This window comes from Antrostomus carolinensis, unplaced genomic scaffold (genome assembly GCF_000700745.2).
Source record: "Antrostomus carolinensis isolate BGI_N321 unplaced genomic scaffold, ASM70074v2 scaffold21108, whole genome shotgun sequence".
NCBI classification, from domain to species: domain Eukaryota; kingdom Metazoa; phylum Chordata; class Aves; order Caprimulgiformes; family Caprimulgidae; genus Antrostomus; species Antrostomus carolinensis.
In genome coordinates, this window is record NW_010332583.1 from 1,414 (window position 1) to 15,834 (window position 14,421).

Sequence of the window (14,421 nt, forward strand, 5' to 3'; positions counted from 1 at the left end):
TTTTTAATAATAAAGGATACAATTACTCCAAAAACCACACGTTCTCAATCAATGAGGGTGCAGAATTTCTCTAAGAAGAGGGAGGACATTATTATTGTGTAAGTTTGTGAATGCATTGATGGGCTTTATTTTTTTATATATTTAATATTTGTCAACAAGAATTAGGCAGTGGAGGGTTCTCAGAATGAAACTGTTTTTACCTGTTTGGTTTGTTGCAGACTTGAAAAGTCCATTTATCCTTTTCTTCTTTTTTTCTATTCTTTTTTTTTTGGGGGGGGGGGGGGGCAGGGCAGTTTATTGCTAATACAGGAGAAAGAAAATGCTGGAAAAGCAAAATTGTGTGCAGCAAAGTTAAATGGACCATTTAAAGTAATAGCAAGATCTGCTTTCTGGGATCTAATGTTTTAAATGTCAGAGTGGAAGAAATTTGGTGGACCAATATGGAACTTTATTTGAAGGACAAGGTTAATGATTCTTTGCATGCATATTTACTTTATTTGCCTCTGCTTGTTTTCTTTTTCTGATTAGGCTGATGATAAAGACACTGGGAATTACAGTGCCATGCAATACAGACTCATCATTCCTCCAATCAAGGATGGTAAAGAAGGTTTTGTGATTGAAGCTTACACAGGGCTAATAAAAACTGCTATGCTGTTCAAAAATATGAGAAGATCCTATTTCAAGTTTCAGGTCATTGCAACTGACAATTATGGAAAAGGACTGAGCAGCAAAGCAGACGTACTTGTAAGTATGAGCCAGGCATTGTCTTTATGGAATAATTTCTGAGGAAATTCAAAAGCTCATAAAGTTTAACTCCAGGCAGACTTATAGGAAGGCTATAAACTGTATGTACTTAATCTTTTTAAATAACTGAAATAAAGATTTTTTAATTTTTTTTTTTAAACCAAACACTTTCATGCCCATATGAAATGTGTTCCATGTTTCATGGCAGAGATACTGATCTCAGTTACCACACTAGATGTTCAGTATTTTATTTATTCAATGAGTCATTGTTAATGATTCAATTTAGATTCTAATTATTTGTATAAAACATGGACCTAAGTTATGTTCTGGGTCTTCTGAACTCGGATGGCAGCAAAAAAAGTGCTGGTTTTGTGCATTGCATGTCTAAAGCAGGTCACATCTGCGTGGTCGGACACAAGCACTTACAGATCATTTCCACCTATTTTCGAAGCCAGCAAGGTGCAGCCAGCTCCTGTATCCAAGCTGTGAAGCAGGGTTAGCACGGCATTAAGCCCCAGTTAATAAATTGGGCTGTGAAAGCTTGTGAGCTTGGGCTGTACTCTGTGTTAACATGAGTATGTAGCTTCTGGGTTGGAGTTGGATCTGGTGTATTGGCTTGCAGTGCAGGCAGATATCTGAGCAAACAGTCTCTGAAAGCTAGAAGTCGGTTGACTTACTGGGGAAAGCCAAGGTTGCCATGTCTTAGTTGCTCATGTCTGGAAGGGAGATGCAAGGAGTAATTTTGGGCTGAGACTGTACTTTAAGTTTTCAGGGAAGCGACATTTCAAAAATGACACTAGCTTTAGGCCTTGAGTTCCTGGTTTTTGCTGATAAAGGACATTGACCTAGTCCATTCACAGAAACCATCAAAGCTAAATTTCTTTAAAGCCTATATAACTTGATGAATTGGATTAATATTAGCATAATGTCATAGGGATGAAGTGTATTATCTAGTTCATGGGAACACTGTCAAATGATACAGATGATGGCCATAATACTTGGGATATAGAGTTATGCAGGAATTCAGCGAATAAACATAATATATGATGTCCTCATGCCTGACCTCCCAAAATGATAGGGCATTCTCATGCAATTTAGGCAGTAATAGTATATTAAAATATAGCTAGAAGGTATTGACATTAAAATTAGAAAGTGAAGTATGTCTCATTAATTTATAGAGGTAGCTTTACGTTGTCTGAGTGAGTGATGAGCACTCTTGTACAGTGTTTTTGAGCAAGGCCTGAAAGCTTAAGAGTAGCTGTACATACAATTACAGACCCACCACAAAAATTTGGGGTTGCACTGAGCATGATCCATACGTGAAGATCCTTTCTAACACGAGACTAAGCTGTTCCTGGGCTTTGTGATATGTAGAGGATTTATCCTGCTGTCACCGTGGTGTCAGGTGCTCAGACTGGGAGGTGTTAATTCCTTTCAATACAAGCTCAAAGTGTGCACATAAAAAAGGTAAAATTAATTTAATTACTCAAGAGCAAATAATGAGATGTGGGGGAAGACAGGATTGCACTGGGAGGAGGCCTAGAGAGAAGAGGTGGGGTGACACTAGAGGGACAGTACTGTGGAGAACCTGAGCAGAGCAAGGTATCCTCTAGAATTGGGGCCAGGATGCTTCCCCAGAGCCCCAGCACAGCTCTGTGAGCTGCGTAAGCTGCCAAACCCGCTGGTGAAATGTCTTCATGCTGGAGGGGACAGTCCGTGTGAAGGATACCAGTCTGTTCCTGCTGGTTGGGACTGACAGGGTGACTCAAGTTAGACATCTGTGGATCTGCAGTGTGGTTCCATGTGATGGAATTTCCCTCTTTAGACTCTGTGAAACAGAAGAAAGAAATAAGAAATAACATTTTAAAACACGTTTGCTGCAAGTATGCACCTAAAGATACTAAGTAAGTGTGGATAGTCAATAATATCAACTATGATATAATCTTTAATCAAATGTTTGTTGAGGTTTGGGGTGGGTCTCAAGGCCCCTTCCTCATTCAGCTCTCAGCATACACTACTCCCAGGAATCCATTGGTGCCATATAATGATCAAGACCATTTGTGGGCTCTGTCTTGCTTGATTTGAAAAGTGGAAAGGGCCTAGTGAATGAAGCACAGGATCGAAGGGATATTGCTTACAGGCTAGGGGTTATCAACAATTAGGTCTTTTCCCTGCCTCTGCTGAAAGCTGCCAGTTTGTTGTGCTACTTACTTAATTTAACCTGGTTTCCAGCAATGTATTCACATACTTATGGACATGAGACATCTGAACATGCTGGATTCCAAGCCCTATAATTTAGGCTGTTTAGCATCACAGGACCTGGCTGTATTTTTGCTCGGCAGACTGGAAGTGGCAAAAGCTTTCTGAGGAGTGGTGGGTTGGATGATTGATCCCTGGTAACTGTGTCCCAAAAAGCTTCCAGAGAACAGTGATGGTGGTGCCTTTTGAAGGACAAGCCTTTGCTTTCCACTTCTGCTCCCAGCAAGTTTCTGTTTCTCCTCGAGTGGAAGAGAACAGTTTCTCCCTACAGCTTTTCTTATAATGTAGTTAAATTGGACTTAGTTCCTCAACATAATGCTATTTTTAATAATTGAAAAGTGAAAGCCTTTACAAATGTGGATAGCAAGCAAATTAATGTTACTATGGCAACCTTTATTTTTGTCACCAACCTTGTTTTACTATAGCTTGTCATGAATGTCTGTTTATTCACATTTTTGTATATGAACAAGTAGTCGTAATTGTGATTCCTTGAACAGCAAAAGAACTATTGCCTCTTTTTAAGTGTCACATCTGTGCAGTCTCAGTACATAGGTGCACAGTGGTTGCTTGAATTGGCCAGTGTAGTTTATTCTATTAAACTGTTCATTGCTTTAGAGTTCCTTTCAATTATCATAGCCTAAAATTCATTTTGGGTTCATTGTAATTCTGTTTTTCTTACGCAGAAGTCTGTACATGCTGATCAGTGCATCTGATGACATTTCAAGAACATTTAAATATTTAAAGTCAAATTAAGCTTCAAAGCTGGTGCATCAGTGTTTGATGTGAAAGTATATTACTGCTTGTCTGCTGAAGTGCTTACAGGGCTCAGACTTCTCTTTTGAAAATCGGGGGTTGTTTTTTTTTCTTTTAGAATTCAATCAGCTAACTCTGATTTTTAAATTTATCGGGTTTAACATTGTCCTACTTTTCCAAATTTACTTCCAGAATCCTCTATTGAGAGTATAGGTTTTGGAGTATGATGTTTGCTGTCATGTCTGTATGGACATGAGCCAAGTTTTAAGAAATGTTTCATTTTCTCCACCAGTATGGGAAGTAACTGTTCCTTTCACAACCTGAGGGGAAGCTGGCTGTGCTAGTGAAGAGAGAGATATTACAAAATGCAAAAATATTTAAAAGGGAGGAAAAAAACATGCACTCATTTTACTGGAAGGCAGCCTTTTCTTGAGACAAAAATAGCTTGAGGAGACTGGATCAGGAGATGTGAAGCAGAGTTTGCCAAATTTGCTGAATTTGAAGTATGCGTGTAGTCCCTTCTGCACCCTGACCAGCCAACCTGTGGCTGAGAAACAGAAGAGTTACATTACTTTTGTAGTACAAAATGCTAATGTGAGAGATTTGTTCTGGGGATGTTGGTTCTTCTGTGGAATCCTGTATTTAATTTGTTGGGTTTTTTTTAAAACAAAGCACATGAGTACTGAGTGTATCAAAGATACATTTTGCCTGTCCTTATAAATAACAGTGCAATTGTAAAATGCATGTGATTGTGTGCAGTTTTATGCCATATAGAGAGAGAAGCTAAAAAAAAAATGGATTAAAATAATTTACACTGATGACTGCAAAATAGGTGAACAATTTATTTTGTGATTTTCTAACAAAGTATCGTTGATTTAGTTGAGTTAATCTAGAATTTGCATTTACATTGATGCAAACTGCATATTTCCAAGGTTGGATTTTCCTATCAAGTCATAAAAAATACTAAAATGCTTATAAGCATTTTTTGAATATGGCACATGGGAGAGGCATGATTCTGTAAGTAGTCTAAACTACGAAGAACAAATATTGTAGTCCCTCCCTTAAAAATCTCTAATACCGATTCAGTCCTGCAGCTACAGTTCTCGTTAAATATTTGCCTGCTGTATATTGGTTTTGGCTGCCAAGCAAAGGAAGATTTCCCAGCTCTCTTATTTGGAATTAAAATGAGAAATTTGTACATCAGGGCATGGCTATGAAGGCAGGAAAGTAATTACTCCATTCTTTTTGTATGGGGAGGATGTTATGCATGGGAGTGCCAATTGAATTTCACTCTTTTGTTTCCAGGTCTCTGTGGTCAATCAGTTGGATATGCAAGTCATCGTCTCTAATGTTCCTCCCACCCTTGTGGAACAAAACAAAGATCAACTCATAGGGTAATAAATTTATTTACTTTACAAATATCAGACAATTCACTGGTTTTGTGTTTAGATTCAGCAAGGAGTGCTCCGTTTATGCCATGATCTGTTTTTTTGCCAAAAGACTTGAAAATGAGCAAGCGGGTGTTCTGATGGAGAGCACAACTGGCTGAGTGACAGCACTGTCCCCCCAAACCCACACTTTCCCCCTCCTCTGGAGAGGACAGAGGTACGGCACTTCTTTGCTTGCACATTTTCCCACTTTACAGGCTGCAACTATGTTCAGAGCTGCCCTTAATACAAACCATAGTGGAGCCTCTGAACACTGAGCGCAGAGCCTGCATCTGTCGAAGTCCAGGATGTGAAATGGATAAAGCACATCTCCAGAAGGTTGTGGCAGTGTGTCTCAGAGAGCTGTACTGCTTCACTGTGATTTTATTTGGGTGACACAGCTGTAAGGGAAAGCAGAATTTAGAAAATTTATACTGGTACAATTAATACCACTAACATAATTACATAAAATTTTAATTGCAAAAAATTGGTAACAGATAGTTGTTATTGAGGCCTAGCAGGTATAAAATGTTGTGATGAGGGAAAAGGTAATGGGAAACATGGATGCTTTGCAATAAAAGGGAAGCATTTTATCATACTGGAAGCCAGCTAAAATCCTTTGGTAAAATATGTTTTAATAGTGCTCATAACACCACATCATCAGCAGCTTACAGGAGTCAGTTTGCACTTTCAGCTTCTTTTTGTAAGACATGGATGACTTTCTATACTTTGTGTCAGTACGCATATAACCATGATGTAGACAATATGGGAAAGAAATTTCTGTAGGAAATAGTTTAAAAACCAATCTTTATACAGGGATGAATGGCATATCTCAGGTATCACCAGGTCTGTTCCATCCCAACTGTTGTCATACCTTTACTTCTCCACAGAAATTGAAATACCTTAGGGTTGATGATAGAATCACTCACTGAAATTGAAGTGTGTTGTCTCTAAATGGCTCATGTCTTCATTGTGCTATGAAAAAATACCAACGGATTTGCTTCTGGAGATTTAGGACATGTTCCCGTTTTCTCTCTGTTTTGACCCAGGTGTAAGTTAGCTCTGATAGATTCTAACATCAAAACCACTAATTAAGTTGTTCAGGCAATAGTCTGTATTCAGAGGGACTCCTATTTCCTAGAGCTGAGAAAAAGGAGTTGGCTTGCTTAACAGTTAAGTTGTAGCTTTCCAAAAGTGTCAGGTGTTGGTGTTGACTGGAGAGACAAGGAATGATGTATCTTTTAGTGACAGTAATAGGAAAAGTTTGCTTCTGCTTTGCTAAGCCTTCAAGTTCATCTTAGCATGCTGCACTGTACAATTTTTTCTTCACACAGTAATTTTTAGCCTTCCTGAGCTTCTGTTTTGAGTGGAGAAGATGGACACATGATGTGCACCATGTGTTTCTACATGATGTAGCATAGATCTCATGCTAAGTTGGACTTAGGCTGTGTTTTGAGATCCTCCCAGTTTTGGACTGTCCTGGAGCCAAAGGAGCCACTAGCAAAATACAGACAGCTCTTACAGAGGATGATTTGAAAACAGAGCGGAACAAGCCTGCCTTGAATGAAGTGTCAACTGCATGACACATGTGTCATGGGACTCTGAGCATGAATGCTGCAATGGATGGCATGGCAAGAACAGCAGGAGCATATAGCATCTCGCCCTGTCACCATCCCTGCAAAAATCTCCTTTTGCAAACACTGGAGCAGCTTGTTTCCAGCTCCCAGCAGGTCTCAGCAGTGTTCAGTGCCTCAACAATAAATTGTGCCGTAACCATACCCTCAGTCCTGTCCTCCAGGGCCCAGAGGAATAGCTGGCATATCCTGAAACAGCCTTGGAAAAAAGCCCAGAGCCACATACCTCAGTCTCCAAGCTCCGGAATACCCTTTTCTGCCAGGCTGGAGTCTTTTAAAACTTGTTTCATGCTGTTCTGGTCCTTGTGCGTGGAAGTCTCTGACAGGTGTGTAAATATTTCACAGTGAATGAAGCTTTTGAATGATTACAAAAGTAAAATAATATTGCCAGGTTTTGAGTACTGAAAATTAGCTTGAGAAGTCTTTACCTTCCCAAACGTGAGGCCAGCAAATGAGTGTAGCGTAAGAATTTCACTTCTAAGGATAAGCTTTTAAGGACAACCTTTGCCAGAAGAGGTTGCATTTGCTTGCTTTAGAATTGTTGTGTTCTTTTCTGAAAATATTTGCGGAAAGCAAAAGTCTCAGAAAGAACTTTGCATTTGTGTACTTGTCTGTTTCACATAAAAATGTATTTATTTCATTGCCATCTTAAAATTTCTTGCATTTTCCTCCTGAAGTTTAGAAGATTCCTCTCTTTCTCTGTTTTTGTAAAAGCTTTAATCATTCATTCAGGACCTAAAAGCAAAATAATAGGAATTTGTGATATTTCATGCGGTATATGGAAGATATAACCCCAGGCAAAGGGAAATAATTTGGGGACCTTCTCAGGCTGAAGTATTTTTGGCCCAAAGAGGTTTCTGAGCCATTTCAAATAATGCACTAATTTATAAAATTAGAACACTTTGTAGAATTCATTAACTGATAAAAAGACTGTATCATTAACTAAATTAGTCATTACAGAGGTTATTCGGCTCTTTCTCCTCTCTTTTTGGTACTGGAGTGACAGTAAATATTAATCTCTGAAAATATAACATTTAACCACCAATTGCAATACTTGGTGATGAAGACTGTTGGGTAAGTGGGTACTTGGGTCATTTTTTAAATTATAGTGATTTTTCACAATAAAATAAATAGGGATTTAAACAACTTTGGAGAACAAATTATAACAGATTCTCCTGAGCTGCCTGTAATTTTCACTAGAGAGTGGATACAAGGTATTAAGAAATACATAATTCAGTTCTTTCACACTGGAAAGGTTTGCTCAGCATAGCCCTGAGATGTGTGCTGGTCAATGGTCCAGATAAAGGAAGCATGCCATAGAGGAAAGATTTAAAACATCAGTATCTATTTGGCTGAGGAGTTTGGGCTTTTTGTGGGATACAATGGGTCTGTCTGCAGCTGACATTTCTGATAGTGCCATGATCCTTTGCAGTCATTGAGTAAGCACCTTGTTTTTCCTACAATTGCTTTAATTTCATCAAGCTGTTCATATCCTCTGGAGTGCACATCAATGTCAGATTTGCCATTTCTGTCATCCACTTTAATTATGCTTGTTCAGATGGGGCCGTTTATGTCCGCTACAGAAGATGACAGGGAAAATGGAGTGAGGGAGGCTTAGTGGAAAATTCAGTGCATGTTCCTCTCCTGCAGAAAACTTGGTGGAAGCAGACGACACTGTTCTTTAAGTATGGCAACATTTGTGAGTGCTTACTCATGGGCTTCTGAGCCTGCCTTCTCTCTGCATCGCTCCAGCATTTTCTGCTCTCCTGGCCTCAGGAATTTAGGTGCATACAGCCTCCTGACAGACCTGCCTGTGGAAGTAGAATTCAAGTGCAGATGTTCTTGAGTAACAACTTTATCTGTCTTCTTGGATGTTCATGTGTATCTTAATAGAGGTTATTCCCTACTTTTCAAAACAAAATTACTGGAAACAGCACGTGTGATCATTCCAGGGAACTTTTCTTCATGTGTATTTTGGCCTGTAATAGGCTGCAATCCTTTAATGCCTTAATGCTTATAAAAGAATGGAGCAGTTCCATAGTTAAAGAAAATCCACACTCAAATCCCTAATACCATGTAGAAGTGACCAGGCAGTTTTTTATCAGAAAATTCAAACGTAAAATCAAGTGCTGATCCTCAGAGATATACCGAGTGAGTGTCTCGGAATACGAACGCTCAGCCTGCTAACTTAATAGTGTGCATATATAAAGTTGACTGCGATCATTTCTCAAAGGAGTGTCTGCTCTGCTTTGCTGCATAGAAACTGTGGTCCACTTAAAAGATATGGCATAATATATACTACAGCAACATATATTGCTATAAATTATATATCATAATATACATCACATGTACACTGTACATCACATATAATTTTATGTCTAATCACAGTATATGAGATGATATATTTCATGTATAGGAGCTGCAATGCTCAGTCCTCTCTTTAGGGAAATGTTTCAGAATGAGGATGATTTCCCTTCAGTTGTGTTTTGCTTTTGACAATATAGCAAATGGTGTTTTCTAATCTCAGTTGCAGAAGCCAGTCGGTGCCATTTAAAGGGAGTGCTGACGCGAGTGCTTTACGTGGCACTCCTGTATATCGTATTTTATTGCTTTGTTCCTACTTGCTTTTTTGTTAGAATGTCGGCCTGTTCAGTAATTGGGAGGATGAGTGGATGCCTCTGCGTCTGTATCAAGATGTGGCTGTGTATAATGAAATCAGATGTTATGAGGCATCACTGGGGTTCCAGCATTCTTTCTAGGTTAAATAAAGCCAGACACAACTACAGCTTGGACGGGCTGCCTTAGAGGTGCTTGTTTGGAAATGCGGTGCCTCTGAAAGCACTCCTGACTGTATTAAAATGTTCAACCCTAGTGCACCAGTGTTTTTTCTGCTCCTCAGTCCATGAGTTGGTAGCAAATGAGCATGTCTGTCATGCTGGATGTAGTTGCAGTAAATAAATCACTCGGACTTGTTAGTTTTGCCAAAGGAGAAATACAATTCTGTTACTTGCTTTATGGTTTTTGCCACATAATTACTGAATTAATTAAAATTCAGGTGACTGAGCTTTTTGCATATGGGGCTGGTGGCAGTGACCTTGCCATTAAGCCCTCTTCACAGCTAGCACTTACTTTCCTCCCCATTATGAAATGTCCTTTTGTCACAGCTTCTGTGGTAACTGCCTTGTTCTTTGCCTTGGCATGCTCTGAGGCTGTTATATGGGTTCATTGTTCTCTTGTCGGTCCACCTCCCCTCTGCCTCTTTCGCTTTCACTTCTTTGCACTGTATTGTTTAATCTAAATTAAACTGCAAAATTTACAAATAAATAAATAATGAGATGAGAGGGACATTTGCCATGAACTGGCTGCGTCATATTTCATATCCACCCTACATTTGGCTTTGCTCGGAGAATGCGTGTCTTGTAGTTCTGGCTTTGTACAGTGTGTAACTGAGCCTGTTCCATTTCTTAGCTGATCTTAGCCTCCCTCCACTGTAATCAGGATGATTAATGACATTAGGCTGCCTTTATTAAGTTAGGTAATAGAGACCAAAGCTTATTCAACTCCAGCTTTTCCACTTGCTGTTTCCACTGCCAGCTGGGAAGCAGTGGTTCAGCGATCTCCTTCTCCCCCCTCCTCTCAATAATACCGAATGTTGTTCTGTTAAAGTATTTTCTGTAAAGCACTATAATGTAGTGCATGGCTTCTCAGATAAAGCTGTAAACTCCTGCTTTATTCTGAAATTGCTTACTTTTGCAATAAAAACCCTTTTGTGCTGAGATCTGAAGATAGATCTTCTGGGTCAAAGTCAAGATGTCTGTATATTCCTCTTTGGGTGAGGATAATGTTCCTTTTGCGACTGGAAAAATGATATTGAAATAAAAAGTTGGAGTGCATGTAGGTTTTTGGAGGACAGGATTATACATGATGAGCACAGAAAGAAGAAAAGAAACTTTGGCAATATGGGAGAAAGCAAATTTCCTTTATGATGTGGAATCCAATATGCTTTTATAAGATTAGGCCAAGTAGGTATAAAGACATTGTCTCTAGGTTGTTTTCTGAATAATTTACATATTATACACAGAGTGAATTGGCTCAGTGGTGCTTCTTCCTGCTAGATCATGCCTTGTGTGTGATATAAAAGTCAAAAGGCTGGTTTATAAAGAAGGAATACTCTTAGGCTTGAAATAAACCCCGGTTCTGGCTTTTTTGTTCTGTGTTGCAGCACAAAGCAGGCTGACTTAGCTGACTAGTAAGGGTTTGTGGAGTTGGGTTGGCAGCTCCAAATCACCTCGGTGCCTCTCCAGAGGCCCCAGATGCAGTAGCACCTTCCCTCTGCTCCATGTACGTTGTAATAAAGCATCTGGGAGCAGGCAGCTGGGGCCCAAGTGCATCACCCCCTCAAAGCAAGAGCTAACTGCGCAGGAGGGGCTGGAATTGTTCCTTGTCTGTTTGTGAAAGTACAGCTGAAAATCCAGCAGTTCCGTTGTCAATTACTAACCTTGCAAAAACTCAACACAGCTAGAATTTGGCTAAAGTTGAGTGAAATGGAGAGAACATATTCAGGTTAAATGAAACACTTGAAAAGTCTGTATTGATGTGTACCAGCAGAGCTGAATGCTCTCGTCTGTGCATTCTTGCAAACTGTCCTTACATTTTCTAATACCTAGAATATGAATTTATTATTATTACTAAGTTATTTTGAGGAGCTGGAATTTTCAGTGGAGGAGCCCAAAGTTATGCAGGATATCTAGTCTTCAACTCCTGTAGCTCTGAAAGTCCTGAAAGAAATAATGGATTTTTTTCTCTCCCCCCTCCGCCATTTCTTAGAATATTGTTACATGCTCCAGAAGCACAGCACGCTACAAAACTACTAGAGAACAAAACCATTTTTTTTTCCCATAGAATTTTCTGCTAAGAAAATCATGCAGTAATTAAATTCAGGTACTGGTGAAATGCTCTGCAGATTGCATTGTTGCTTTTGTTTGTGTGCTGATGCAGAGGATATGCCTGCAACTTAGCAATTCAGCTCGAGGGTATAAACCACTGGAACGTTGTGGTGCTCCTTTGGGCTGCGTCATGCATCTTCCCGCCAGGGACAATGGAGGGTCATTAAACCTTGCTGCTGACTTACCAAGTCTTGCACGATGACTTTTAGTCTAGTCGAGTTGCCGTTGCTGCTGAGCTCTCGTGTGACTGATTCTGTAGCTCATATTTTTAAGGGGAATTAACTGACTCGTATGGACTTCCCCATTAGTTTCCAAAGAAGCTCTCAAGTGGTTCTCTGCATCTTTCCCAGTAGCAGGATCTCTCCCATGCTTGGGCAGGCATCTGGCACACAGGATCCGTGAAGCTGAGGGGAAAAAACAGGACATTGCTGTGATGTCAAGGTGTACCCCTTAATTGAGTCCTCTGCTCAGCAGGGTCTTCTCTGCCTGTAGTGGGGTGCAGCCGCCCCAGCCCTGCCATGCCACCTCCAGTGTGCCCATCACCTCATCAACGTAGTGCTGAGTGTGGCCCAGGAACATGGTGCCTTAGCCCAGATTTTGGGTTTTGGTCTGCTGGTTTCAGAAATGTTCTGGGAATTAGAACACCACCAGCCAAGGGACAGCTCAACAAAACCATACACCTGTATTTTTCTTTTTTTTGCCTTTCCATTTCTTTTGCATCTAAAGATGAAAAAAATAATCTCTGAGTTTTAAGGATACTTGGGGCCACATGATGTCCTCAGTGCCAGTGAAAATTCTCTTGTCTTTCATTTCATTTCATTTCACTGCTGTCACTGATAGGAGTTTGGAAAATGACAGTAATGGAGATGCACTGGGAGGCATTTCTGTTCATTATGTTATGTCTGCAGAGCTAAGTGGAGTTCGAGCAGTAGGAAAGTCTCGTCACCTGTTCAGTTCCTGGTTCTACTGCTCACTACACCACTGTTGGGAGGATGATAATTACCCTTGTTGCATTAATAAGTGACAGACTAATTTCAAGCTAACTTTTGCTGATAAATATAGTAGAGCTGCAGATGCTGTTGTTACTTAAACTATGCCTTTTAAAAATTGGTTCTTGTGAATAGTACTAATAGCAAGTGGCCACTTCCAGTAGAGTTTTTAAAACACTCTACAGTGTTCAGCATCACAGGTTCAGATGAATGACTTTTAAAATAACCATTGGGACTGCCCTATTTTTCAGTGCATTCTTTAATTGCTACTTTTCAGTCTTCAGTGTATTTTTATTATCTATTTCAAACTAAACATGCAATTTATGTCTTTCAGATGAAATATTACTGTCATTCCACTATACTCTGTGGTGTTTCTTGTAATGTCAGTTAAAGCCAATGGCTGCAATGTACCTATTTCTCATAGTCGGAAAGTAGTATGCTATTTGTTCTTCAATTTTAATCAAGTTTTAGTCAAAGATATTCTCCAATGCAATGAATTCCAGTAGAAGCCATGCCAGAAATTTTTGAGAAAAGGGAATGTTGTTAAAAGTGACCCTACATTATAACCTTCCAACCTTACAGGGCATTTTTGTCTTGGTAAAATAATAGTTCTGTGCAAGGAAACAAAAGCATCCTCCCCAGCAGCAACAGAAGAGGACTTATACTAATTAGGGAGGTAAATCTTTTACCTACTTGATCTATCTGAATCCTTGTGCAAAACACCATTCTAAAGACGCTTATGGTTTCTTTTAGTCACTTACATTCACGTAATGTTTGGGGCTTTTTTCCTTATAGTAATCTGCATATCCCAGATGTGTTCCACCAAATATTACCTGGGAGAATTACTGTTGCTGAGGTGCCTATGACAGTTTATCACCCTGGCTGCCAATTAAGTGTGTGCCAGAAGCAGCAATGAGCAGCATTTACCACATCTGCAAACAACAGGAGTGCTTGTTTAGAGGAGGCCAGTCAACTAGCAAAGCGTCAGACAATCTACTGGTTTTATTTAAAAAAAACCAGCTCTGCACTAAGAGTATATAGTCACTGCTAGGCTAGGACCTGGGTCTGACAGACTTGGATTTTTCAAAATCTTACAGAAAAGCTTCTATCTTAAGGGCACACTGAACTTTCACACAAAGAGCAGAGAAACTGGGTGGATAAATGTGAATCAGTGATCTTGAAAACTTATGAGATGGTGTTACTGCTTTGACAGCATTATGGTACTTTGGAAATCTTGTGTAAGGAAAAAAACAACAGCAAAATGTAACCTCAGCAACTGCAAAAGATTTTATTTAAAACAAGTGACTTTAAAGTTATTGATATCCTTTTTTATGAGATTAGTCTTCCTCTTGTACCTTAGTGCATCCTTGATATATCAGGCAGCATGTTCCCTCTCGTTCACTTGCTTTTGCCTCCTAACTCAGCTATTGCTTTTTAATTTGATATTCCAGTCATTTAAACTAGCCCAGAAAATCTTGTGTTTTCCCATAACTCATAGTTCTGATGGAGTCTTGTTCGTTTCTCCATACTTTTTTGCCCTTGTGTCCTGTATTGATGATATTTGCTTTTATGCCTTTGTTTATCAGACACTCTGGGGGCTTTAACTGAACCCTTCTCAGTCCCAGTTTGGAAACCTCGTCACACTGTTAGCAAGTCTGTGTGCAAAGAC

At 39.6% G+C, this 14,421-nt stretch overlaps 1 protein-coding gene across 1 annotated transcript in view; it reads left to right on the forward strand.

Annotated features, from left to right (window-relative positions):
- Positions 1-528: 528 nt before the first annotated feature.
- Positions 529-14,421, forward strand: part of LOC104529300 (uncharacterized) — a gene marked incomplete at its 5' end in the record, with an annotated part of 48,615 nt that continues 34,722 nt past the window's right edge. The window contains 2 exons of the mRNA XM_010173573.1: positions 529-744; positions 5,062-5,150. Coding sequence (XP_010171875.1) covers positions 529-744; positions 5,062-5,150 — 305 coding nt within the window. The remainder of the gene's footprint in view (positions 745-5,061; positions 5,151-14,421) is intronic.